The sequence below is a fragment of the Trachypithecus francoisi genome, unplaced genomic scaffold (genome assembly GCF_009764315.1).
Source record: "Trachypithecus francoisi isolate TF-2019V2 unplaced genomic scaffold, Tfra_2.0 Lachesis_group3, whole genome shotgun sequence".
Classification (NCBI taxonomy): domain Eukaryota; kingdom Metazoa; phylum Chordata; class Mammalia; order Primates; family Cercopithecidae; genus Trachypithecus; species Trachypithecus francoisi.
The window spans coordinates 149,604,393-149,632,225 of record NW_022681468.1 but is presented as its reverse complement, the minus strand read 5'-3'; the positions used below and the strand labels follow the sequence as shown (position 1 = coordinate 149,632,225).

Here is a 27,833-nt window from a genome sequence, read left to right as displayed (position 1 = left end):
TGTCAAGTAAGAAGAAAGAGCTGATAACATCAAATTTGGTTTATTTCAAGTCTGTAACAAAATATATTCTAGGCAGCTTTTCAGACATTGTTTTATAGCATCATAAACCCTATACCACTGCTGTCATTCCAAAAGCTGACAGGACTCTGGAAGTCATCAAGTGGTCCAGCCCAGGAATACAGGTAGAATTCACATGATAGGTGATAAGAAAGCAATGCCTATGGGCTACTCTGATCCCTTTTACCTTGGTAGGTAAGGTATGATCTTAGGACTATGTATTGAGGCCTATTAGTCAGTGAAAAAGATTAAAGTGACAAGTTCTGTGCTTTGTTCCTATAGCTTTGAAGTTTATCCACGTCACCAGCAATTGGAAGGTCTAGCAGGCTCCACCCATGTGTAATCCTGGGGCAGGTGTGAATCTTGATTTTTTTCAAGAGATTACTCAAGGGAGAGAATAACAGAAACCCAAGCCAGGAGTACTGCCCCAGTTCTAGATTAGGTTAGAGGTTAGAATAAATTAACTAATGGGGAATGGTACTAGGTAGCAGTCAGACCCAGGAGTCAGATTTGTGTGGTTTTCTGATCTCAGCAAGGTCTAAGGAAAAAAGTGTTTTTTTCCCCCCTCTTAAATAGTAGCATCAAGTCATGAAGGCCGGTGAAATGTGGTTAGTCTCCTAAAGTGACTTCCAATTCTTCCAGTTCCTTCTGGAGAGCCAAATCCTAGGGAGACAAAGAACAAATCTAGGACTCAATATTTAAACCAGCATTTTCCCAAACCAGTGGAACCTGAGAAGAGGGGCCCTTTGCTTCCTTTCTGAGCTCTGCTACAGTCTTTTTTCCTACTTTCCCAGGATAGCCTGGAGCCTATTAAATCTGTCTCTTCCCCCTAGAGGTAGACTGTTTTTCCTAGGGAAATAAGACCTCTAGGAAATACTTTTTTCTAAAAAATGTCACATGATTCAGTGATGACAGGAGTTTTGTTTTTTTGAGATGGACTTTCGCTCTTGTTGCCCAGGCTGGAGTGCAGTGGCATGATCTCAGCTCACTGCAACCTCCACCTCCTGGATTCAAGCGATTCTCCTGCCTCAGCCTCCTGAGTAGCTGGGATTACAGGCATGCGTCACCTTGCCCAACTAATTTTGTAATTTTAGTAGAGACGGGTTTCTCTATGGCTGACCTTGAACTCCCGACCTCAGGTGATCTGCCCGACTTAAAAAGCATTACCTCCTTCGTGACATCTGGCAGCTCCAGGGCTAACTTCATCCACCACCTAGCTTCAGAGTTTTTCCCTAGTTCTCTATAGCACTGAAAAAAGACAACAGTGAAAACTGATACTGTGTGCTTTCAGGAGTTCCCAGAACTATGTTGAAGTAGAAAAGTGAGTTTACCTTGGAAATATATACCCTTCCTGCTTTGGAAAATCCTGGCTGTAGTTCTTCAGCCTGGGAAAAGGGACAAAGATATTTCAGTAAGAGGTTCCTATATTCTAATCAGGCTGAAGTTTGTTAGAGATTTCTAGTCCCCAACCATGTGGCTGATTCAGTGGGTCTGAAGAAATCTATATTTTTGATAAGCTGTGCAAGTGATTCTGATTTTCCCATAGAACAGGCAAACACAAAATTGCCCCCTACCAGGAAAACCCCTCCCATTAAGGGTCTCAGTAATGTCCTTAGGAAAAAAGATTACCCTGGTGTTTTTGCCTGCCACCTGCCCCTCTCTGATACCTTTAGGAAGCTCTGGAGGGCATCTTCCACAGTGGCACTGAGAGGGCTTTCAAGCAAGGCTGTAGCAGTTTTTTTTTCTAGCCAGCTCAGATGAGAGACCTGCCACCAAAAGATCAAGGTGTGTATAAGAGGTTTTAAAAATTTTTTTTTTTTTTAATCTTTGGGGATATACTGAAAATAGGGTCAAACGAGGCTGCGTCCAACCACCAATAATATGAGCATTCAGAGGAAAGGGCACCTGAGCCAGACCAGGCTGAGGATCTTGTTCTTCCTGGCAAGGAAATCAGTATCAGAAGGCATTTAGGACCAATAAGTCAAGTGCTGAAATGCAGCTTACCTGATAGCACCACCTGCCAAGAAGAAAGTGAGCCATGGGGTTTTCTGGCTGGAGAGCAATGGCTTTGTCCACATGCTCCTAAGGGGAAAATGTAAATATAAACTAACATCAGACACCAGAGTTGCTAAAAGAGAGGCAAGGGCTGGATGCGGTGGCTCATGCCTGTAATCCCTGCACTTTGGGAGGCTGAGGCAGGTGGATCACCTGAGGTCAGGAGTTTGAGACTAGTCCTAGCCAACATGGTGAAACCCCATCTCTACTAAAAATACAAAAATTAGCCGGGCATGGTGGTACATGCCTGTAATCCCAGCTACTTGGGAGGCTGAGGCAGGAAAATCGCTTGAACCTAAGAGGTAGCAGTGAGCCAAGATCACATCACTGCACTCCAGCTTGGGTGACAGAGTGAGACTCTGTCTCAAAAAAAAAAAAAAAAAAAGAAGAAGAAGAAGAAGAGAGGCAAGTCACTGAGGCTGTAGAAAAGCTTTTGGCAGGGAGTCGGAAAGGAGCAGGGAATCTGGGATAGGCCAGCACATGGAAGGAGGAAAAGCCTGTCCTCACCTTAAAGCTAAAGCCACTCTGGATGCGCCTCTGGATGCTCTCATGCTCAGCCAGCTGACCACAAAGCACCGCATACCTAGGGAGGAAGCAGCAAGCTCAGGGACAAGGGCTGAGCACCATCACTGTAAGGAATGGATGCCCCACCCACAGCCTAGTTGCATTGTCCCCTATCGCTCTACCCTCAACTAGAGCTAAAAATACCTAATTTTCATCTCTGCGTAATCCCCTCTCTTCACAGACCTCTGGCCCCAATTAGTATTCTTTAGTAGATAATGGTAGGCTTACAAGTCTCCAAAGTATTCTAGGTATTAAAAAAAGCTGGATTCACCACAGTAAATCTCTCTTACACTTAAGAATATTTATGCAAGTTCTCAGTCCATATCTCCAGATTTCCCCTCTCTCATAAAGAGTACAGCCACAGGCATTAATAAAAACTTAAAGCATCAAAATAATCAGCATGAAAGTATAAGAGACCTAAGTATACTACTTATCTTCTGGGCAGACAAAAAAGTGGGTCTCATTAGCTTTTAAGCATACAGGTGTATCACTGGGACTTGGGAAGCAATTTCTTATGATAGTCACATTGGGAGGGGATATTCTAGGAATTTCTAATGTTAACTTGGAAACCAACAGAACCAGAGAAAGAAAGACCTCCTATATTTGCCCTCTTCCCCACATCGCCCCTCCCAAAGGGAACCAACCAGCCAGCTTCCCATCGTCTGTCTTCAGAAACAAAGTCTTACTCCCCCATCCCCCCAGCATTGTTCCTAGCAGCACAGCTGACATTAGATGAGTAACCAGCCCAAGTTGCTTTTTCATATATATGCTAAGTATCTGGAGGGTATCAGACACTTCTAGAGGCTCATTTCCATGTTTAATCCAAACAGCTATTCCTCAGGAATAGCTATTCATCCTTGGAAGCCCCGAGAAGCAGTGACACCCAAGAAACAGTTACCTGGCCTCTGAGAAGAACCCTTGCAGAGACAAAAGTTTCAGCAACAGATGGAGAAACACAGCCTCTCACTTAGCTCACAGTCTGAGGGTGGAGACATGAAAAGCAAGGGTGGCAGTGGGAAAGGAACATTTCACTAAAACTCAGGTGCTGAAACCAGACCCCAGGATTTGAGTTCACCCTGGCCCAGGTAAGTTGACAGAACTTTGCCTCTGATGTTTCTGAAGGGGTGAGCTCACATCTACTTTTCCTCACGCAAACCAAGCAAAGAAGCCGAAGTACCAGCAGCCAGGGATCACACAGTGGAAAGAAGAGCTTGTGCAGGATAGGGGAGCTGCAGATTGTCCCAGCCTCCTGAGCCAAGAACTCCAGTTTTGTAGCTAGGATGACTCTTACAAAGCTACTCATTTCTCCAAGCCCCATCAGAAAAAAGCTTGTACTCTCCCCTTGCCTCATCCCCAAGCCACCTCCCCTACCAGAAACTTCCCTTGTCTCTGGCTAGGGGTAGACTGAGGCATGTGGATATACAAGCCAGAGCTCCCTCTCCTGGATCCTTTGGAAAATGTCTCTGTGGCCCAGGCAGAGAAAAGAAAGAGCTGTCCTCTGGCCCTTGCTGGCTCTTCCCAGAACACTGCAGGGTGTTATTACCACAGGTGACAGTCAGCACTCTCATCCCCCTTCTCCAGAGCAGCCTCTGCTTCTTCTTTTCCTGTAGGACAAAGGTAGATCCAGAGTTGACACAGCTCTTACGCACACTTTCATAGGAAGGCTTGTGGGAAGAACGACTGCTTTAGCTCTCATCAATCCCTACCCAGCTTGTACTTGTTTGGAAATAGTTGTGAACTTCAGCAGAATAAAAGGCCTCAAACAAGCCGGGCACAGTGGCTCACGCCTGTAATCCCAGCACTTTGGGAGGCTGAGGCGGGTAGATCACCTGAGGTCAGGAGTTGGAGACCAGCCTGGCCAACATGGTGAAACCCCATCTCTACCAAAAATGCAAAAATTAGCTGGGCATGGTGGCAGGCACCTGTAGTCCCAGCTACTCAGGAGGCTGAGGCAGGAGAATCACTTGAACCCAGGAGGCAGAGGTTGCAGTGAGCCGAGATTGCACCACTGCACTGCAGACTAGGTTACAGAGTGAGACTGTCTCAGAAAAGGCTGCAAACGGCTTCTAAGGGAAGACTTCAGGGATGACTTCTGCTTCACCTTGGCTTCCCCATATGTCATTAGAAACCCAAGTTACCTTTTTATAACGCCCACCTGATGTGCTTGAAGCAGATTTTAGCATTTGAAATATAAAAGGATCCAGCCAGGCACGATGGCTTATGCCTGTAATCCTAGCACTTTGGAAGGCCGAGATGGGTGGGTCACTTGAGACCAAGTGTTCGAGACAAGCTTGAGCAACATGGTGAAACCCTGTCTCTAGTAAAAATACAAAAATTAGCCGGGTGTGTTGGCACATGCCTGTAGTCCCAGCTCCTCGAGACGCTGAAGCAGAAGAATCACTTGAACCTGGGAGGCAGAAGTTTCAACGAGCCAAGATTGCACCACTGCACTCAGCCTGGGTGACAGAGATTCTGCCTCAAAAAAAAGAAAGGATCCAACACAATCAGAAATTGTTGTCCCCAACAGACCTTATTCTGGAGGGGTGGTGTCCATGGATCTCAAATTGTATAAAATTTTAGGTAACTGGGGAGAGGGATCACAGCTTTGATAAAATTCTCTAAAGGGGATGGGTACATTGGCTCACACCTGTAATCCTAGAACTTTGAGAGGCCAAGGAGAGGATAGCTTGGGACCAAGAGTTCAAGACCAATCTGGGCAATACAGCCAGACCCTATCTCTTAAAAAATATATATGTCTTAAAAGGATCCACAATCCAAGAATATTAATTAGCTCTAGACCAAAACTCTTTCACAAGAGCCACATGGACTGAGGTCTGACCAGAGATGACTTTCACTTAGTCTTAACCCAAGCTTTCTAGGTTAGTGTTCTAACAAAGAAATTAAAGCCCATACACATGAAAGTTCTGACAAACGTCACTTAAGAGTATCGAGGCTGGGCCGGGCGCAGTGGCTCACGCCTGTAATCCCAGCACTTTGGGAGGCTGAGACGGGCAGATCACGAGGTGAGGAGATCAAGACCATCCTGGCTAACACAGTGAAACTCCGTCTCTACTAAAAATACAAAAATTAGCTGGGCACAGTGGCAGGCGCCTGTAGTCCCAGCTACATGGGAAGCTGAGGCAGGAAAATGGCGTGAACCTGGGAGGCGGAGCGTGCAGTGAGTGGAGATCGCGCCACTGCACTCCAGCCTCAAAAAAGAAAGAAAAAGAAAAAACAGTATCGAGGCTGGAGCCTATGGACTGCCAGATAAGGATCATCATATGCCTATGCACTGGAGAAGACACTGCAACATAGGATTTTTTTTTAAGACAGGAGTCTCTGTTGCCAAGGTTGGAGTGCAGTAGCGTGATCTCGGCTGACTGCAACCTCCGCCTCCCGGGTTTAAGCGATTCTCCTGCCTCAGCCTCCCCAGTAGCTGGGATTATAGGCGTATGCCACCATACTCGGCTAATTTTTGTATTTTTAGTAGAGATGGGTTTCGCCATGTTGGCCAGGCTGGTCTCGAACTCCTGACCTCAGGTGATGCACCTGCCTCAGCCTCCCAAAGTGCTGGAATCCTTCCCAAACAGGACCATATGGCCCCACCAATGAGGGACACTGCCTCTTTGGGGATTTCTCTCTGCCCACTTCAAAGTACTGTCTCACTAGGAAAATAATAACAGAATGAGACAACCAGTTGCTGACAAGCTAGACAGACAGCGTTGTAGACAAGACATTGCCTGAGACCCCACAGAATGAGTACCTCCTGGTGGTCCAGCTCCTAGAGATACAATGAAATAAACTTTATACCCAGTAAGGATAATTCTTTTTATTTTTTATTTTTTTTTATTTTTATTTTTTTGTTGAGACGGAGTCTCGCTCTGTCGCCCAGGCTGGAGTGCAGTGGCCGGATCTCAGCTCACTGCAAGCTCCGCCTCCCGGGTTTACGCCATTCTCCTGCCTCAGCCTCCGGAGTAGCTGGGACTACAGGCGCCCGCCACATCGCCCGGCTAGTTTTTTTTTTGTATTTTTAGTAGAGACGGGGTTTCACCATGTTAGCCAGGATGGTCTCGATCTCCTGACCTCGTGATCCGCCCGTCTCGGCCTCCCAAAGTGCTGGGATTACAGGCTTGAGCCACCGCGCCCGGCCAGGATAATTCTTAAAGGCTGTGATCTCAGAGCAGAACCTTCAGAGACATTCCATAGTCATCTGACCTCCAGCAGGTAAAGATTTGTCCATGAGGCCGGGCGCGGTGGCTCAAGCCTGTAATCCCAGCACTTTGGGAGGCCGAGACGGGCGGATCACAAGGTCAGGAGATCGAGACCATCCTGGCGAACACAGTGAAACCCCGTCTCTACTAAAAATACAAAAAACTAGCCGGGCGAGGTGGCGGGCGCCTGTAGTCCCAGCTACTTGGGAGGCTGAGGCAGGAGAATGGCCTGAACCCAGGAGGCGGAGCTTGCAGTGAGCTGAGATCGGCCACTGTACTCAGCCTGGGCGACAGAGCGAGACTCCGTCTCAAAAAAAAAAAAAAAAAAAAAGATTTGTCCATGGGTGCTAAGCTCAGGAGGCCCGACCAACCAAGTGCTGTCCCTCTAACCACTGCCTCCACTTCCAGTTCATGCTGGCTACTAGCACTAATAAGAGATGATCAGTGATCAAGAGGGAAAGGAAAGGTTGACATGACAAGTCCAAAAATCAGCCCAAAAGCTGATTGGGAATCCTTACCTGAAATTCAGGAGGGAAAATAGAAACTTTTGAAGAGAAAGTAATCATGATTAAGCATCTTTTGTTAAAACTTCCAGGAATTTTTCTGAGGGTCTGCAGAGACATCCTACTCAACTGGTCTGTTCTTTCTCCATCGACAGAATTCTACAGATGTTTAGAATATTAACCTTGAGGTATTGTTAGAGTATACATTATCAAGGATTCAATAATATTTATAAGGCTGTACTTATAATAGAAAGGTAAACAAATCTGTTTTAGACAGTTAACTGGCCAGGCGCAGTGGCTTATGCCTGTTATCCCAGCACTTTGGGAGGCCTAGGTGGGTGGATTACTTGAGGCCAGGAGTTCGAGACCAGCCTGGCCAACATGGCGAAAACCCATCTCTACTAAAAATATAAGAATTAGTCGGGTATGGTGGCATGTGTTTGTAATCCCAGCTACTGGGGAGGCTGAGGCAGGAGAATTGCTTGAGCCCAGGAGGTGGAGGTTGCAGTCAGCTGAGATCAGGCCACTGAACTCCAGCCTGGGCAATAGAGAAAGACTGTTTGAAAAAAAAAAAAAAAAAAAAGAGATATTAACTGAACCACAGACCTAGAAACCCACTGATGGTACCTGACTCAGTGTGTGGAGTTCAGTAGGACACATCAGTCTCTAAAGTCCCAGGATCCTCTTACCTCATGACAGACAAGGCCAAGCCCTGAGCCTGGCACAGGTCAGATGCACCCTATCCTCCAGGGTGGAGCCTTTGCCAATAGACTTGCCAAGTGGATTCCAGAGTCTTCTAAACTAGCGCTATATATATATATATATATATATATATATTTTTTTTTTTTTTTTTTTTTTGAGATGGAGTCTCACTCTGTTGCTCAGGCTGGAGTGCAGTGGCGCGATCTCGGCTCACTGCAAGCTCCGCCTCCCGGGTTCACACCATTCTGCCTCAGCCTCCCAAGTAGCTGGGACTACAGGTGCCCGCCACCATGCCTGGCTAATTTTTTTGTATTTTTAGTAGAGACGGGGTTTCACTGTGTTCTCCAAGATGGTCTTGATCTCCTGACCTCGTGATCCGCCCACCTCGGCCTCCCAAAGTGCTGGATTATAGGCGTGAGCCACCGCACCCGGTGTAAGCTACCCATATTCTTAGAACACCTGCCCCACAGGCTTCATAACTGAAACCAGATTTCTTTTTTTTTTTTTTTTTTTTTTTGAGACGGAGTCTCGCTCTGTTGCCCAGGCTGGAGTGCAGTGGCCGGATCTCAGCTCACTGCAAGCTCCGCCTCCCGGGTTCCCGCCATTCTCCTGCCTCAGCCTCCTGAGTAGCTGGGACTACAGGCGCCCGCCACCTCGCCCGGCTAGTTTTTTGTATTTTTTAGTAGAGACGGGGTTTCACCATGTTAGCCAGGATGGTCTCGATCTCCTGACCTCGTGATCCGCCCGTCTCGGCCTCCCAAAGTGCTGGGATTACAGGCTTGAGCCACCGCGCCCGGCCTGAAACCAGATTTCTAAGCAGCAGCAAAAAAACCTCAGGTTAAGAAAAAAGGTTTTGCCCTCTGTGGCTAGAGAGTGAGAAAACAAATAATGCTGATAGGATACAAGTACTCCTAAAAACATATGCACGTGTGTTACTAATCCTCATGATATACAGATAAACAAAGACTGCTCTCTTCCTCCAGAGGAGAAAGCAAGAGTCTCTGGGAGCTAGAGTTTGTCCCTAGTGGGTAACTGAGCCACAACTGCTCTGACAGCATCTTGGTGGTTCCCCAGGTCCCCAGGCAGATGGGCCAGCCCCACCCCTGAACCAGTCACCTTCCCACAGGAAGCTGTCAGCACTTACCATCTAGGGCATATGACTTCTTCTCGCTCACCTCCTCAGTGAGCTCACACATGTCACTGTAGGCTCGGGCCAGGCGCCAGAGAAAGTCCTGCCGGCTTCCATACTGAAGACCAGACAGAAACAGGTAAGGCCCCTTTTTCCTCAGCTGTGGAGAATGGGGCCCTGGCCTTCCCCCACACCCTAGGTTTGAATTTCCAAGCTAGTATGTTACAATCATCAGTATCAGGCCAGCTCCTACAGGCAGTCTTCCCCCCAGTCATCCCTTCCCACATGCAGTTAATGTATGACACATTCTCTGTCTAGCCAGTAGCTTGCACAATCACAGAGGGCATTCTGGCCTCCTAGAACTGGCGGGAGGAAAGGTCAACTCCAAGATGTCATAAGGCACGAGGTCTTTTGCTGACACATGAAGAAAGTGTGAAAGGAAAAGGGAAACTTCTAACTTCTGGAGGGGGGCATTTATACCTGGGTGGGCATAAATTTTGTCAGTGAACCTGAGAAGAGAATTGTGGGTGAACAACCTACACAGTTGTCACTTGTAATGGGGCTGGCAGCTTGGACTCTGCCTCAAGGGAAACAAGAGGAGAAAAAAAATACAGTTCTTTCCACATTTCCCCCTAGAGGTGAGAGGTACAGTTCTTTCTGCAGTAGCTCTACAGAAGGCAGAGGACTACACTCCCCATCCCCAGAGAGGAGGCTGCTCTGGGGCAAGCGGTACCCTGGCCCTAGGGTCCATGCTGGGCCTCCTTAGAAGAGGATATGCGGCCGGGCGCGGTGGCTCAAGCCTGTAATCCCAGCACTTTGGGAGGCCGAGACAGGTGGATCATGAGGTCAGGAGATCGAGACCATCCTGGTCTACACGGTGAAACCCCGTCTCTACTAAAAAATACAAAAAACTAGCCGGGCGAGATGGCGGGCGCCTGTAGTCCCAGCTACTCGGGAGGCTGAGGCAGGAGAATGGCGTAAACCCGGGAGGCGGAGCTTGCAGTGAGCCGAGATCGCGCCACTGCACTCCAGCCTGGGCGACAGAGCAAGACTCCGTCTCAAAAAAAAAAAAAAAAAAAAAAAAGAAGAGGATATGCAACCTGGGAGACAGATGCAGAACCAGCTGTCTCACCATTTCTCGTCCCATATCACCTTACAGGGGCAGTAACCACAGGGCCTTCATTCCCCAGGGCTCAGGAGCAGGTAGATGGAGGGAGGGAGGGAAGGAGAAGCAGGCAGGCAGCTGGAGCCTCACCGCCAGCTTGTTGTTGAGCAGCAGCTGGAAGCCCTCCCGCTTGCCTTGCTCATCACCCCTATGCAGCTCGTCGGCCTGCTGCAGGAGAGGCAGCACATCCTCCAAGCCTGAGGAATCTCCAGCCTCCAGGACACTGGGCACAACACCCGAAGCTGCCTCCTCCTCCAGGTCCAGAGAATCCTTTCTTCCCATCTTCACAGTCTCACAGCTCACTTCATCTTCCCCGTCCTCACTTTCTTTGTCAGAGTCCCGCTCATTGTCAGACTCCGCATTGGCTGTTGTATAACTGGCAGAGAAATGTAAGGGACAAAAGGATTATTCAGCTCAGAGCCCCTAGGGTCTGTATCCCTCACCACCAAAGCAGCACTCTTCATGGCATTGTCCAAAGCACCAAATCACAATCAATCCTACCTCTTGAGGGCAGATTTTTTTTTTTTCCTTTTCTTTTTTTTTTTTTGAGACGGAGTCTCGCTCTGCCGCCCAGGCTGGAGTGCAGTGGCCGGGTCTCAGCTCACTGCAAGCTCCGCCTCCTGGGTTCACGCCATTCTCCTGCCTCAGCCTCCCAAGCAGCTGGGACTACAGGCGCCCGCCATGTCGCCCGGCTAGTTTTTTTTGTATTTTTTAGTAGAGACGGGGTTTCACCATGTTAGCCAGGATGGTCTCGATCTCCTGACCTCGTGATCCGCCCGTCTCGGCCTCCCAAAGTGCTGGGATTACAGGCTTGAGCCACCGCGCCCGGCCTTTTTCCTTTTCTTGAGACAGGGTGGAGTGCAGTGGCTAGATCTTGGCTCACTGTGTCACCCAGGCTGGAGTGCAGTGGCTCGATCTTGGCTCACTCGAACTTCCACCTCCTGAGTTCAAGCAACTCTCCCACCTAATTTTTTTGTATTTTTAGTAGAGATGGGGTTTTGCCATGTTGCCCAGACTGGTCTCAAACCCCTGGCCTCAAGTGATCTGCCCACCTTGGCCTCCCAGAGTGCTGGTATTACAGGCATGAACCACCATGCCCAGCAGAAATCATTATTTGAGAGAAAGCTTCCTATGGGAACTAAGGGCTGGGAAAATGATCCAGGAAGGAAAGAGTAGCTGACCAGCTGGGGCCCTGTGACAGTCAAGGCAAATGTGAGAAGCCCCTGCTCATTTCTGCCTTATGAGTCAGAGACACTTATCAGAACCAACGTGGGTGGGTGCAGCCTCAGACCATGGGCAGCCACACATATCCACAAACATAACCTCTGGCCCAAGTCAACCAAACCTAAACCACAACAGGAGTAGCCCTTGGTAACCTTGAGAACTTAAGGGTGTGAGAAGAGGTGATAGGAACCACTTTGCAGCCAGAAGCAAGAAGGGGAAGACGATGCAAACCACCCCCTGAAAAGGTGTTTGGGGGGGACTGCCACATGCCAGGTGGCTCCTAAGAAGCCCCAACCCTGATGCACCCACTAAAGAGGAAGCTGAGGCCGGGCGCGGTGGCTCAAGCCTGTAATCCCAGCACTTTGGGAGGCCGAGACGGGCGGATCACGAGGTCAGGAGATCGAGACCATCCTGGCTAACACAGTGAAACCCCGTCTCTACTAAAAAATACACAAAACTAGCCGGGCGTGGTGGTGGGCGCCTGTAGTCCCAGCTGCTCGGGAGGCTGAGGCAGGAGAATGGCGTGAACCCGGGAGGCGGAGCTTGCAGTGAGCTGAGATCCGGCCACTGCACTCCAGCCTGGGCGACAGAGCGAGACTCCGTCTCAAAAAAAAAAAAAAAAAGAGGAAGCTGAGTTTCTCTTGGATCTCAGCCACCAGCAGTTGATTAGGGTGTTTTCCCTAATTGCCTAAAATAGATAAGGACTGAGCAAGGGAAAAGGTAGGACTTCTGGGGGTCAGAAGCAAACACAAGGTCAGGCACGGTGGCTCACGCCTGTAATCCCAGCACTCTGGGAGGCCGAGGAGGACGGATCACAAGGTCAGGAGACTGAGACCATCCTGGCTAACAGGGTGAAACCCCATCTCTACTAAAAACAAAAACTTAGCCAGGCGTGGTGGCGGGCGCCTGTAGTCCCAGCTACTCGGGAGGCTGAGGCAGGAGAATAGTGTGAACCCGGGAGGCGGAGCTTGCAATGAGCCGAGATCATGCCACTGCACTCCAGCCTGGGTGACAGAGACTCCGTCCAAAAAAAAAGAAAAAGAAAAAAAGAGTAGGCTCCCTGTGGCTGGAGCAAAACAGGATTGAAGGAGAGATGACACACACACCTACAAATAAAGTCAACACATGATAGCCTAATGTCAGGGCAGAAGTGCTGTCCTCCTGTCCAGAAACCACAAGGCGGCAGGCTCTGAAGGCTCTGGAAGTGAGCAATCAGACCAGATGCCCAGTCCATGCTGACAGCATCCTTACAGAGGAGCTTCAGCCTCATCTAAAAAAGAGGCCCCAGACACATCTACTACAAGAACTTGTAAGGTATTTAAAACCTTTCTTAACCGCACTTTTGTTTTTTAAGAGGTTATCCAAGTATCTTTCCCCTTTAGTTATTAGGGGAAAAAAAAAAAAAAAAAACCTTTAGAAATTAAAGGCAGAAGGGTAAGTGTCATTAGATTTTGTAACCAACCTGGGTACTGATGAGCGAGACCACCCACAGGCAACCTAGAGAAACCGAAACTCCCAACTGCACCTGCCACAGACTGAGAAAAATCAAACCAGAGTCTTCTCTGCCCAGCCAGGCCCAAAGGCAAAATGGATAGATGGTTTATCTGGAATGGAAAGCTGGAATCACATCATCTCCCTTTGCTAGAAAGAGGGGGAGACCCTATTTCTTGCTGGGTTGAGGGCTGCCTCAGCCAATCAGGAGTCCAAACAAGAATCTCTCTGCCTCCAGTACCCCCAGGGAGGGACCTAGCCCTGCTGGAGCCCAGGCATCAGCACAGAATCCCCTGGGACCTGACCTGTGATACTGCCATCCCTCTGGATCCTAAAGGCCTAGCTCATAAAGCCAAGAAGAGAGGTCAGGGGGCCTTGCTGCCACAAATAGAGTGAAAGCTGGTAGAGCCCTGTGAGGCAGGGAGGCTCCGGGGAAGCTGGCACTTTAAAAAGTGGACTTCAATTGCATCTCAGCCCCACTTTAAGGTACTCTCCTCATCAATCTGAAACCCTACTGCCTGGGGCAGCTTCTAGGGCCTCAGAAGAGATTAATCACATGCCAAGGGCTACCACATTTACACCATTCTCTTTCACCTTCCACCTCCCGGACTAACCCAACCAGTCCTTGGAGAAATCTACCAGAGAGGAGTGACCCTTTTAACATAGCCTGAGGCTTTTGAGATCTGCCAGGGACTAGCAGGGACCTTTGAAAAGGTCCTTTGGTCTTGTGCACTCCGGAGGACTGGAGTTCCCACAGTGGACCAGAGACCCAAGGCTCCCTCTGAGCAAGGAGACCGCCACTCTACTCTTAAGCAGTAATGAAGGACTCAGTTATGCACATCTCCCCTCCTGGCAATTAAGTTTCTCTTAACTCTACCTAAACCATGTTACAGACTGAGTATGAGGTCTTCAAAGATGACCAGGCACATAGGCCCTGACCTTGAGATAAGACCCAACTTAATGAGGCCATAAATGCCCAAGAAGGAGTCTTCACGATGAGGCTGCAGGCAATCTCTCTTGGCTGAGATGCCTGGGAAGGCTTGCTGGAGGAGCTGGTGTTTTAGGGCAAGTTGGGTTCTGACAGGGAACTCAAGCTGTGTTTGGTACAATGCCCAGGGAACAAGCTCACAGAGCTGCACAGTGATTCTGCCTCTGCCACCCTCAATCTCCTGAGACCTCAAAGTTGTTATTTGGAAGAGGGAACACAGCTTTCAGTGAAATCAAGCAGCCCATCAAATCTCAGGCCTTCATCCCTCAAAGTAGCTCTCCTTGCCCCAAGACACATGTTCAAAGCCATTTCAGAGTTTGTAGACTCCTGGAGCTCCCCCTTGACCTACATGGCAATGACGATGGCACAGAGAATCATTCACCACGGCCACTGCCCTAGAGAGCAGCCAGCTCAACCACAGAGTGTTGCACCACCACCTCTCATGCCACGGGACTGGGCATGGGACATAGCCTGATGGAGCTATAATTAAGAAAGCCACCCCTCCCCTTGCCCCATCACAGGTGTCTGGCAGCCCTGGCCTGCTCCTTGTGGCCTTGGGAGTCCCAGTGAGCACCCCTAGCAGTGAAGGTCCCACAGATGTCCCTGGTTAACTGCTCTGGCTCCCACTGACCCCAGACGTTTGTACTTTTCTTTTTGAGGTGGAGTCTTTCTCTGTTGCCCAGGCTGGAGTGCAGTGGTGCAATCTTGGCTCACAGCAACCTCCACCTCCTGGGTTCAAGTGATTCTCCTGTCTCTGCCTCCGGAATAGCTGGAATTACAGGCGCCCACCACCACGCCCAGCTAATTTTTGTATTTTTAGTAGAGACAGGGTTTCGCCATGTTGGCCAGGATGGTCTCGAACTCCTGACCTCAGGTGAGGTCTCCCAAAATGCTGGGATTATAGGCGTGAACCTCCACACCTGGCCTCAGTACCTTTTTTTTTTTTTAGAGACAGAGTCCTGCTCTATCACCTAGGCTGGAGTGCAGTGGCACCATCTTGGCACACTACAGCCTCCACTTCCTGGGTTCAAGTGATTCTTCTGCCTCCACCTCCTGAGTAGCTGGGATTACAGGTGCCTGCCAACATGCCTGGCTAATTTTTGTATTTTTAGTAGAGACAGGGTTTCGCCATGTTGGTCGTCTGGTCTTGAACTCTTGACCTCAAGTGATCCACCTGCCTCGGCCTCCCAAAGTGCTGGAATTACAGGCCTGAGCTACCGCGCTGGCCTAGGACAACTTCTTTAAATCATCACAAAGACGACCAGGTGCGATGGTTCATGCCTGTAATCTCAGCACTTGGAGGCCAATATGGGAGAACTGCTTGAGGCCAGGAGTTCAAGACCAGCCTGTGCAACATAGTGAGACCCCATCTCTACAAAAGAATAAATTTGGCTGGCATGGTGGCACATCCCTGTAGTCCCCACTACTCAGAAGGCTGAGGCAGGAGGACCACTTGAGCCCAAGGAGTTGAGGCTGCTGTGCTGTGATGGTGCCACTGAACTCCAGCCTGGGCAACAGAGTAAGACCCTGTCTCAAAACAAAAAACAGTCATGAAGGACCTCAAGTTTTGTTTGATCTGGGGCAGAGCTGTGATCTCTTCTTCTGTTCCACCTCCTTACAGAGTTCAAATATCAATTCCCCAACCAAGTGGCCTGCTTCCTTGGGTTGCAGAGATGTTCTTTTACATCTCAGTGCCCACTGTCAACTACTTTCTCCGTCTCTCTCTTCACTTCAGATGTATCAAATGTTAATTTCATTTTTGCCCCCTCTTTAACACAACCTCTGGAAGCATCTCTTGGCCCAGAGCCATTTAGGTAAATTGAATAGAAAAAGGCCACCTCTGCTTGCCCTTGAGAATACAGATAATAGGGATCTGACAACACAGGCAACAGCAGTCCCCCATGGACGAGCAGAGCTCTTCGCCACTACTCCACAGGTTTCTGGAGGCTCCTGAGCAGTCATCAAATCCAGCGTTAGTGATAATGACGTGTCAGTCAACAATGGACTGCGCATATAACAGTGGGTGCATATGATTATAATGGAGCTGAAAAATTCCTATCACCTAGTATTTACATTTTTTTTTTTTTTTTTTTTTTTGAGGCAGGGTCTTGCTCTGTCACCCAGGCTGGAGTGCAGTGGCACAATTATGGCTCACTCCAGCCTCAAACTCCCAGCCTCCCAAGTAGCTGGGACTACTGGCCCATGCCACCATGCCCAGCTCTTTTTTTTTGAGATGGAGTCTCACTCTTGTCTCCCAGGCTGTTGTGCAGTGGCATGATCTCGGCTCACTGAAACCTCCGCCTCCTGGGTTCCAGCAATTCTGCTGCCTTAGCCTCCCGATTAGCTGGGATTACAGGCATGCACCACCACGCCTGGCTAATTTTTGTATTTTTAGTAGAGACAGGATTTCGGCATGTTGGCCAGACTGGTCTCAAACTCCTGACCTCAGGTGATCCGCCCGCCTCGGCCTCCCCCAGGTAGTTATTTTATGTAGAGACATGGTCTTGCTGCCTTGCCCAGGCTGGTCTCAAGCTCCTGAACTCAAGCAATCCTCCTGTCTCGGCCTACCAAAGTGCTGGGATTACCATGAGCCACCACCGTGCCTGGTTTTAACTGACTGATTTTAACTTCTAGTTTCCATTTGCCTGCTTATAGCTAATTCCTCTGATCCAGCATAAAACTTGGCTGTTCTCTGCACCAGTCTTTCCCTTGAGAAAAAGGCTGGACAAGGAGAAATCGGCCTCTAGGCCTCACACAGGCTACCTGAATGATCAGAGCTAGCAGCAGACAAGGGCAGATGCTGCTAGTGACAACATCAGACTCTATCCTTGGGACCAAAGTTTCAAAGTGGTGCCAGTGTGTAAACTCAAAACGCCCTTAGCATGACCAGACTTGGAGGAGGCTGTCCACCAGACTCCTGCCACCTGCCCCGCCCCACAGAAAAGCCTATTGTCAGCCCTCCTGGGCCACTAAGAACTCAGGATATCCACCTCCCACCTGTAAAAATGCAAAAGATCACAGGCAAGGCTCCCCTGTGGGAAGAGGGTGACTCCCAGGGAGGAACATGCTTCGTGCTTAGACATCTCGGTACAACAGCTCAGCCACCCAAGGAAAGGAACAAAGTCAAACAATGCTTATCAAGTCCTTGTGATAACACAGAAAAACGCCCAAATAATATATCATAACTATGTAATAAACTAAGATAACAGATGTAAGCAATAACTGCTATTAACATCTACATTTGTCTGAATGACATAAATTGGATGGGTTTTTCGTTTCAACTCTTCTGTATTTATTATACTCTTACCTGTTCCAAAAATTATTTGCAGCAGCTTGGTTTGGATTTTCCATTGATAATACTTTTACAAAACACCACCTGGCTGTAGCCATAACTGCCTCCAGGAGAGACAACTCACCCCCCTTCACTCTCAGCATCTGTGAATGTGGCTCCCGAGGAGGCTGTGAAGTAGACAGAGCTGGAGCCAGTGGAGTCACTCCTCTCCCGGACAAACGGAAACCTTCGCCGCCGAGTCACTCTCTGGTTCTCTTCCATGTGGGATCTGGAAAAGCAGGCCCCATCCCGAAGAGTACCATTAGGTCCCATCCAGCCTGTCTTTCTGCTCACCATGGGGTGCCTCTTACTACTGCTCCTCCTTAAAGGGCCAAAAGCAGAGAAAATCCTAGGTCTCTAACCCTCAGGAGGTTAAGAAGGGCAGCTCCCTGGGCCCAGACCACACAGACAGACTAGATTAGGCAGAGTGTTTCAGCTGCTACAACAGATCAACCATGAGAGTCCAGAAGCGGCAAGGCGCGTGTGCAAGGCGAGGTACCAAATGTACAGCTTCCACCCAGATTAGGCTAGAAGCTATAAAACTGGTTTCTTCTTTAGAGACAGAGAGCAAAGGCCAGAACACACTTCAGCTGAAAAAGCTGCAGGGGAGGGATAAAGCGGGAGAGGAAGCTGCATTACTCACCGGACCTCCCCAACAATCTCCCCGGCAAGTCCTCGCAGGCTGCTCCTCAGCTCCTCCACCTCTCGCCGCAGTGCCACAAGGCTGGTCAGCACAAAGTCGAGGCGGTCCAACACCTTCTCCTGTCCTTCCCGTGGAAGGCTGGGTAGCACTGCGGCATCTCCAGCCCCACCTGGGACAGCCCGCAAGAGCATCACTGAAGGAGGGAGAATGGGAGCCAGTGACACCCAGGAATATAGTGGGGAAGAGATCTCACACCTAGAACTCAGGAACACCTGCTTTCCATTGGAAGAGAAAGCCCAGTGACGCTCAGGTAGCACACGTTCACAGCCAGGTCATGGTAACAAGTCCCAAGAAACTACCCAGGGATCGCTAAACAAGAGTCCTCTGCTCCAAGAACCTTCCATACCAGGGCTCTTCAGGAGTGCTGCACACCACGACAGATAATGTAAAATGCTTGCCCAAGTGTGGAATCTGAAGGAGGACAGCTGTCCTGCTAGAGTAAAAAAAAAAAACTTTTACCTCACCGTATAGTGCCCAATACCAGGGAGTCAATATCAACCACACAGCAAAACTAAAACTAAAACTGAGCTCCCTCACATTCTGATCTCTCACTTCACAAAGAATAGTAGGGAAAACTTGGGAGTTTCTCCCAGAACTTCATTTAGTGTATCAGAGAAGGACTAGGAGAAACGGGGCAGTTGCTAAGAGAAGAGGTACACCAGAAAAAGCCCATCCAAACCGCCTCAGAAACACACCATTACTAAGCTCTGCTGACCCAACCCTAGGCCTCACTCTTTAGAGTAAATTCCAGCAGTGAAATGGTAGCAAAGTGACAGCCACCTATGGTAACTGGACTGAAAAATGCAAAAACAAAAAGGAAACCAGAGAGGCAGGACCCCACAATATGGCAAGCATAAATCCCTTCTTAAAGGAAATCTGGTAAAAAAAAAAAAAACTAGGCCAGGCCACAACACACATCCAATAATGCTCAAGAATGTAGAGCAAGAAAGATCTCTGGGAATGTGGCCACTTCTAATCTCAGAAGAAAGACTACTGCAAAGCAATTACAAACAAACAAAATACAAGGGAAGGAAGCACACTGCAATACTAGATTACCACCAGATTATAAAGTGCTGACAATCAGTTGCAATCTAAGGTGATAGCTCTTTGAAGACTCCTCCAGAACTAACTTTTCCAAACCATCTAACACTGGCAATCAGAGAAAACACTCATTTCCAATTAGCGTGGGAGTGAGATAATGTAAACGCTCCTCTTGGCCAGGTGTGGTGGCTCACGCCTGTAATCCCAGCACTTAAGGAGGCCGAGGCCAGGAGTTCGAGACCAGCCTGGCCAACATGGGGCAACCTCATCTTTACTAAAAATACAAAAATTAGCTGGGCATGGTGGCGCACACCTGTGATCCCGGCTACTGGGGAGGCTGAGGCATAAGAATCACTTGAACCCAGGGAGGTGGAAGTTGCAGTGAGCCAAGATCATGTCACTATACTCCAGCCTGGGCAACAGAGCGAGACTCCATCTCAAAAAAAAAAAAAAGAAAGAAAAGAAAAGAAAAAAACACTCCTTCCTCTTGCACAAATATGGTAGTAGTTTGAAACAGCCCTAGATCCTTTGCTCAAACGAATTAACAAATCTGCACTACTCATTTCAGCTGTGTGGGCTGCCAGCCACATTCAGCTTTAATTGCATTAAGCGTGCTCCTAGCCCTATGCCGTAGAAACTCCACTGGACCAGGTGACCAGGCCCAACAGGCCCAACCTTGCCACTTAATCTGTGACAGCCTCAGGAAAGTTACACAATCTTTTTGAATCTTGGTTTCCTCATAGGAGGGATTAAAAAAAAAAAAACTTGAATGAGATAGTTTCCAAGTTGTCTTCAAATTCAAATACATAAGCCTGAAGACTTTTAATCCCTACAAGATTATTCTTTTTGCCCTCCTTTGGATTCTCTCTACTTATTACACACCTCACCCAACACTAAGCAAGTGCCTTTAACATCCACATAGCACTAGTGTGGCCAGAACTAAAAGTGAAAGCTAAGCAGTCTTTTTGAAATATACTTGCTTGGGAATACAGGGTAAAGAGTAGAGAAAACCACGACTGCCTTTTTTTTTTTGAGACGGAGTCCCACTCTGTCGCCCAGGCTGGAGTGCAGTGGCGAAACCTCAGCTCACTGCAACCTCTGCCTACTGGGTTCAAGCGATTCTCGTGCCCTCCCCAGTAGCTGGGACTACAGGCCGCGCCGCCACGCCCGGCTAATTTTTGTATTTTTGGTAGAGATGGGGTTTCACCATGTTGACATCTGGTTGAATGTTGGTCAGGCCGGTGTTGAACTCCTGACCTCAGGTGCTCCGCCCGCTTAGGCCTCCCAAAGTGCTGGGATGACAGGCGTGAGCCACCGCGCCCAGCCCGACGACTGCTTTTTCAACAAGCTTCCAAAAAAGTGAAACCCTAAGGCGCTTCTCTACGTTGCCCTGTCCCACAATCTCCACCAAAAGTAGCCCAGACCCCAGGCCCATTAGTCTGCAGTGACCGCGGTCTCAGGAGACGGGCTCCTACCCTGGCGTCCGGTCTCTGAAGTCTGCGTATAGTCCAGGGAGTTGGGAAGGCTCTGGCTGCGGCCATGGCGCTGGGTTCGTTTCCATCGCTGGCTGTAAAGGAGGCACAGGAATCCAAGGCCGGCGGCGGTACCCAGCAACAGTCCCAGCCCGGCACGGGCACCACCCAGGGGTCCCAGTCTAGACATGCTGCACCTGCGGCCAGCAGAAGCCACGGGGAGCAGGCAGGAAGGCAGGCAGGCGGGCGGGCGGGCAGGGGTAGGGAGAGAGAGAGATTCGTGAGTCTGGTAAACCCACCACCAAGGCAGAACCCCGGCAGGTATCCCCTTGCCCTAACCTTGAGCTCCTGACTACCTGCATCCCAATCTGAACCCTAAGGCTTCCTCCAGCCCCCTGGGCCCCACTGCCGCTGCTCTCACCCAGCCTGGACATAGCCACCCCTCCAGCACACCCTCCGATCCGGGTCACAGAGTCCGGCTTCTGGGCCTTCAACCCCCACCCCAACCTCACAACACTGCAGACCACAAACCCGCCGCCCTGGCTGCAAACTCCCGGTCTTCCCCTGCGGCCCAGGAAGGCGCTCTGGCCTGGCAGGAGATCCACTCAGAACCTTACCCGGCCGCCAGCCACCATGGCAGCAGCCGCCGCGGGCTCACGCTGTCAGTGACCGTGACGTCAGACAGACGGCGCCAGCAGCTCGGCGCCCTGAGGGAAGGCGCACAGAGATGACCACGCCGGCCCCACCCCCGGCCTGTTTCCCTCAGGAGCGAGGCCACGGGCGCCGGCGGAGGGGCGGAGTCAGCACAGAGCACGAAAAGAAAGCAAGAAGGGGCCGAAGGCTGAGGAAAGGCGGGAAAGCGAGGAGACTTCTTGGGCGGACGCTCGCGCAGTCACCCTCACCGTCCGGCATCCAGGCCTCCATTTCCCTCCGGTCACACCGGCTTACTTGCTGCTCCCGGAATACGCTCAGCATATTCACACTTTCTCCCTGCGCTTCTGCCCGGACCTCCCCTCTGTACCTGGAAAACGTCACCCTCTCCCCACATTTTATTTTTATGTTGTAGAGACTGGGTCCTGCTGTCCTGGTCTCCAGCGATCCGCCTGCCTGGGCCTCCCAAAGTGCGTGAGCCGCCGCACCCGGCCATAAACCTTAAACCTAACGTACCGTTTTATAATTCTATTTTACTCTGGTAATTGTATGCAACTTGTAATTTTGGCAACTAAAAAGACCGATTTTATGGACTACAATAACAATTGTATTGTGAATATTTCTTAAGAGTTAAAATTTTCTTTAGTGAAAGAAGAAATTTCTAGGCCAGTCCTCCCAATACCCTTGACTAGATCTCATCTTTATTTACCCTTTAATTGTGAGTTACTGTATACATATAAGAATACAGGAGGCCGGCCGTGGTGGCACGTGACTGTAGTCCCACATACTCTGGGGGCTGAGATGGGAGGATCACTTGAGCCCAGGGTATGGATGAGCCATGAGCACTCTGGGCAACAGAAGTCAGGATTTCGAGGCCACCCTGGCCAACCTGGCGAAACCCCCGGTTGTTAGGCAGGAATCTAGACCCAACATGGGGGCGTTACCCCGCGTAGCAGGCCTTTTCTTAAAGACTCCCTTCACCCTTGTACACATCTGCAGACTTACATGCGTCAGAGTTCCGGCTGGGCAGTCACACTCCTGCATGACCTGCATGCCACAAGTTCGTCAACAGCAGTTTCGGTGGACAGTTTCCAAAGACCCCTTCCTCATGACCCTTACTCAACTCTTGCCCTAGTAGTTTCAAGACCCCCCGCCCAGGCCCTGTTTGCACAACCAGCTTCCCTACCTCTCAGGCTATAAGAAGCCCCTACCCTCCTCCCTCAGCACGACTTCCTCGGCCCACACCTTTGGACGGAGGAACCTCGCCCCGCAAGCCCTAATAAAAGCTATTCTCACTGCCATTTGCCTTGTGTCTTCGTTCCTGGTTCGGCTCCAGCCTCGTTTACCTTTACATTTGGTGCTGAAACCTGGGAGGAGACTCCTCCCCGGACCGCTGCCGGGTCGGGCAGGCTCTCCTCTCACCGAGCCAGGATCCCCTCCTCAAGCCTGGAGCCGTCTCACCAAATTTAAGACTCAATTCGATCACTGCTGGGTAAGTTTCCCCCCGTCCTGAAGGCTCCCTCCGGGAGTCCCTGTCCGAAATGCACGGCTGCGTCAGGGCCTCTCCCGGGTCAGCTGTGACCTCGGCACCTGGGACTAGGAGACGTCCAACCTCCCCGGAAGCCACCGTACCCCACACTCCGCGTGGCAGTGAGAGGACACTCCCATTGCCTCCGGACCGCCCGCCTTAAGACCATGGGAACTACCCAGTCCAAACCAGACCAAAAATCCCCTCTGAGGTGCCTCTTGGCTAATTTCCAGACTTTAAGTCTCAGCCAAGACCTAAAACAAAAGCAGCTCATTTTCTTCTGCACAGTAGCATGACCGCAGTATAAATTGGATAATCAGTCTCAGTGGCCTGCAGAAGGCACTCTAGACTTTAACATTCTCACAGATCTGACCAACTGCTCCAAGAGACTAGGCAAATGGTCCAGGATACCCTCTGTTCAGGCCTTTTGGGACTTGCGTTCTCGCCCAGATCTCTGCGCCCAATGCTCGTTAGCTCAAGTTCTGCTCGCAAAGTCTCTTCCCTCGGGCAAGGAGAGGGATGATTCCTCCTCTTTTTCTGAGCCTCCTGACACCCTATCCCGGCCACCCCTCCGGTCTCCTGCCCAACCTCCTTACCCTGACCCACCGTTATCCCCGTCCTCGTCAACGCCTCCCCACCCTTCCCCCCGTCCTGTGCCCTTACCAAACCCAACAGATTCTGTCTCACCTACCTCCACCTCCTCCCCTTCCTCGCCTGTCTCAGCCCATACTCGGTCCAGGACCGACCTCCTGTGTCCCTTATGAGAGGTGGCAGGCGCCGAAGGAGTAGTCCAGGTCCATGTGCCGTTTTCATTGGCAGACTTGTCTAAGGTTGAGGAGTGTGCAGGCTCCTTTTCGGCCAATCCTACTGGTTATATCAAAGAGTTTAGGTATCTATGCCAGGCATATGATCTCACCTGGCACGACCTTCATGTCGTTATGACCTCAACCCTGTCTCCTGAGGAGCAAGAACGCATCCTAGCGGTAGCCAGGCAGCATGCTAACCAGGTTCATTTAACTGACCCTGCCATGCCAGTCGGCACCAAAGCAGTGCCCTCGGCTGAGCCCTACTGGGACTACCAGGTAGGGCAGGCAGGCCGCTGCTGCCAAGACATGACGGTTCAGTGCCTTCTTGCCGGCATGCAGGCAGCCTCTAACAAATCAGTCAACTTTAACAAACTAAAGGAGGTAGTCCAAGGCACAGATGAAAATCTGGCTGTTTTTCTTAACTGGCTGACTGAGGCACTTATTCAGTACACCCGCCTTGACCCTGCCTCCCCTGCAGGAGCAACTGTCTTGGCCTCATATTTCATTTCTCAGTCGGCCCCTGATATCCAAAAAAAAAATTTTTTTAAGGCGGAGGAAGGCCCTCAAACTCCCATCCAGGACTTAGTCAAACTGGACTTCAAGGTCTAGAACTCCAGGGAGGAAGCAGCTGAGGCCCAATGACAGGCCAGGCTAAAACAGAAGGTACAACTCCAAACCCAGGCTTTGGTAGCAGCCCTGAGGCCGGCCGGCCGGCTCCAGGAGCTCCCAGAAAGGAGGTACTCCCCGAGCGCCACCTGGTGCCTGCTTCAAGTGAGGCAATGACAGCCACCAGGCCAGGCACTGCCCTAACCCAAAGGAGCCAACTCGCCCCTGTCCGAACTGTCGGCAGATGGGCCACTGGAGGTCAGACTGCCCCGACCTAAGGATGGTCGCTGCACCTCCACGTGATGACCCTCCTCCAGGTATTGGAGGCTCCTTCCAGCTCCCCGACACCGACGAAGATTGAAGAGGCCCAGACTCTGGGTCCCCTCTCACTCTTGCCGAGCCCAGGGTTATGCTCCAGGTAGCAGGTAAGTCCATATCCTTCCTTATGGACACGGAGGCTACCTACTCTGTTTTGCCTTCCTTTAATGGCCCCAGCCACCCCTCCACTGTCACGGTCATGGGAATTGATGGCACTCCCTCCACCTACCGCCAGACTCCTCCTCTGTCTTGCCGCTTGGATGGCTCCGTCTTCTCGCACTCATTTCTTATCATTCCTTCGTGCCCAGTCCCCTTGTTAGGACGAGATCTCCTCTCCAAGGTAGGGGACTCAGTTCACTTCCGACCCAACCCCTGCCCACACCTCGCATTCCTCTTCCCCCTCCTCTCACCTGACAGACCCCGCCAGGCTGACCCCCACTCCCGTTTCCAGTCCCCATTAACCCTAAGGTGTGGGACATCTCCACCCTGATCATTGCCCAGCACCACACTCCGGTCTGCATCGGGCTAAAAGACCCTTCCAAGTTCCCCTCTAGACCCCAGTTCCCTATCTCCCTTGAACATCGACAGGGATTAAAACCTATCATTACACGCCTGCTCCGACAGCACATTCTAGTTCCCACCAACTCACCATGTAATACTCCTATCCTGCCTGTACGGAAAAGCTCTGGGGCCTATCGCCTCGTGCAGGACCTACGCCTCATCCATGAGGCAGTCATCCCTACCTTGCCAGTTGTTCCTAATCCATATACACTCCTCTCGCGAGTTCCCCCTGACACCACTCATTTCACTGTCCTTGACCTGAAAGATGGTAAAGAACCATCCCTCTACACCCAGACTGCCACTTTCTGTTTGCCTTCACATGGGAGGACCCAGACACTCCTATTTCTTCCCAGTTGACCTGGACTGTCTTGCCTCAGGGGTTCCGAGATAGCCCCCATTTTTTCGGACAGGCACTGGCACAGGACATCCTCCTCTACCCCCTAACCCATAGCACCCTTCTACAATACGTAGATCTATTACTATGTAGTCCTTCCTGGGAGTGCTCCCTTGCAGACACTGCTACACTTCTAAATTTTCTAGGCGACCAAGGTTATTGGGTTACCCCGGCCACAGTTCAACTTTGCACCCCTTCTGTCACCTACCTAGGCATACTAGTCACACCCACTACAAAAAGCCTTATGGCAGATAGAATACGCCTCATTAAAACTCTCCAGCCTCCTCAGGATGCGGAAGAGATCTTGTCCTTCCTGGGACTGGTAGGGTATTCCAGGCATTGGATTCCCAACTTCGGGGTCCTAGCCAAGCCCCTCTACCAGGCTGCCAGGGAGACACCCACCAGACCTCTGTCCGACCCCTCCTTGGTTGCCAACTCTTTCAAGAAGCTTCAGGACTGTCTCCTTTCTGCCCCTGCTCTCTCTCCCCAACCCGCTTGGGCCTTTCATCTGTTCACCGAGGAGCGCCAGAAGGTAGCCACTGGCCTCCTAGCCCAGCCGGGTGGATCCACATACCAGGCTGTGGCCTATCTCTCCAAGCAGTTAGATCCCACAGTCCAGCGCTGGCACCCTTGTCTGCAAGCCCTGGCGGCTGCCACAGAACTTACCCAAGAGGCCCTCACTTAGGTGGTGGCAGTCATCTGTGGCCGGTTAAGTCCTACCCTTTCTAAGCCCCTTACTAATCACTGGCTTCTTGCTACTCATAGCTCCCTGTGTCCTCCGCTTCATCCAGGACCACATGAAAGAAGTCTCCCAGGTCACTTTCAGTCAGATGCTGCTCCACCCCTATACCCAAGTTCCGACCTCCGAAAAACCCCACGACGACCCATACCAGCGGGAAGCAGCCGGATGAACACGTCGCCCCATTTTCTTATTAGAAAGAGGTCGGAATGTTAGGCAGGAATCTAGACCCAACATGGCAGCGTTACCCGGCGTAGCAGGCCTTTTCTTAAAGACTCCCTTCACCCTTGTACACACCCTCAGACTTACATGCGTCAGAGTTCCGGCTGGGCAGTCACACTCCCCCATGACCTGCAGCTCACCTGCATTCCACAAGTTCGTCAACAGCAGTTTCAGTTGACAGTTTCCAAAGACCCCTTCCTCATGACCCTTACTCAACTCTTGCCCTAGTAGTTTCAAGACCCCCCAGGCCCTGTTTGCACAACCAGCTTCCCTACCTCTCAGGCTATAAGAAGCCTCCCTCCCCGCTCAGTGCAACTTCCTCGGCCCATACATTTGGACCGAGGAACCTCGCCTGCAAGCCCTAATAAAAGCTATTCTCACTGCCATTTGCCTTGTGTCTTCGTTCCCGGTTCAGCTCCAGCCTCAGTTTACCTTTACACCCGTCTCTACTAAAAGTACAAAAATTATCCGGGCATGGTGGTGCGTGCCTGTAATCCCAGCTACTCGGGAGGCTGAGGCAGGAGAATCACTTGAACCCGGGAGGCGGAGGTTGCAGTGAGCCGAGATGTTGCCACTGTACTCCAGCTTGGGCGACAGAGTGAAGCCTCCTCTCAAAATAAAAACAACAACAAAAACATATATATGCTTTATTTTGGAGGAAATAAAAATTCATTTTCTCTGGAAACCTTCCCAGACCGCCACCTTGGTGAAATTAAGCTTTTCACTCTGCTTTGCTCCTGTGGCTCCATGGCTCCACCGCCTCCATTATACCTTTTTTTTTTTTTTTTAAACAGACTTTTGCTCTTTCGCCCAAGCTGGAGTACAGTGGAGTGACCTCGGCTCACTGCAACCTCCGCCCCCACTCCTGGGTTCAAGCGATTCTCCTGCCTCAGCCTCCTGAGTAGCTGGAATTACAGGCGTGCGCATGCCTGGCTACTTTTTGTATTTTCAGTAGAGACCGGATTTCTACATGTTGGTCAGGCTGGTCTCGAACTCCTGACCTCAAGTAATCTGCTCGCCTCAGTCTCCCAAAGTGCTGGGATTACAGGCGTGAGCCACTGCACCAGGCCCATTATACTCTGTTCTGTGATAATTCGCTTTCTAGTCTGTCTATGCCACTGCACTACCCACTCTTCCAGGACGGGGTTCATTCCTGATTCATCCCAGGTCCCCTGTGCCTGGCACAGCTCTAATGCAAAAGCATCCATAAAAGCTGAATGGAGGAAGGAAGAAAAGGCATGACCGACAGCACACCCTGCCATTTTGACAGTGTGTTCTCAGCTGTGGCAGAAAGCTCAGTGGCAGAAGAACAATTTCTCCTCTGTGTACCAGGGGAGGAAGCTCTGCGAGATAAACAGATTGTGATGAGAGG

General features: G+C 50.5%; 1 protein-coding gene and 1 long non-coding RNA gene across 5 annotated transcripts; one reads left to right on the top strand and one right to left on the bottom strand.

The window, feature by feature from the left end:
* Nucleotides 1-24: 24 nt before the first annotated feature.
* Nucleotides 25-21,885, bottom strand: RMDN3 (regulator of microtubule dynamics 3). Of its 4 annotated transcripts, none has more exons than XM_033190535.1 (13): nucleotides 21,138-21,885; nucleotides 20,640-20,833; nucleotides 18,064-18,256; nucleotides 17,506-17,649; nucleotides 10,477-10,762; nucleotides 9,237-9,339; nucleotides 4,220-4,280; nucleotides 2,620-2,695; nucleotides 2,062-2,139; nucleotides 1,725-1,823; nucleotides 1,389-1,442; nucleotides 1,225-1,305; nucleotides 25-720 (listed from the first exon to the last, which is right to left on the bottom strand). In XM_033190535.1, exons 2-13 carry the CDS (start codon nucleotides 20,824-20,826, stop codon nucleotides 667-669), a joined length of 1,416 nt encoding a protein of 471 aa, XP_033046426.1. In that variant the 5' UTR covers nucleotides 20,827-20,833; nucleotides 21,138-21,885; the 3' UTR covers nucleotides 25-666. The 4 variants fall into 4 exon arrangements, with proteins under 4 accessions (XP_033046426.1, XP_033046427.1, XP_033046425.1 ...); XM_033190536.1 differs by having other exon boundaries at nucleotides 21,168-21,885; XM_033190534.1 differs by having other exon boundaries at nucleotides 21,254-21,885.
* Nucleotides 21,886-22,440: 555 nt separating this feature from the next.
* On the top strand, nucleotides 22,441-26,836 carry LOC117070858. The gene is made up of 3 exons (XR_004432074.1): nucleotides 22,441-22,779; nucleotides 24,472-24,652; nucleotides 26,266-26,836. It is a non-coding gene; the product is annotated as an uncharacterized LOC117070858 (long non-coding RNA).
* The last annotated feature ends 997 nt before the right edge of the window (nucleotides 26,837-27,833 follow it).

Bases quoted from the DNA above. Each gene is read 5' to 3' on its own strand.
- RMDN3 (XM_033190535.1), bottom strand. From the start codon at position 20,826: ATGTCTAGACTGGGACCCCTGGGTGGTGCCCGTGCCGGGCTGGGACTG. The intron at 17,650-18,063 runs GTGAGTAATGCA...CTGCTTTTCCAG, and splicing joins GAGATTGTTGGGGAGGTCCG to ATCCCACATGGAAGAGAACC. The intron at 1,824-2,061 runs GTAAGCTGCATT...TTTTGGTGGCAG, and splicing joins TTGGCAGGTGGTGCTATCAG to GTCTCTCATCTGAGCTGGCT.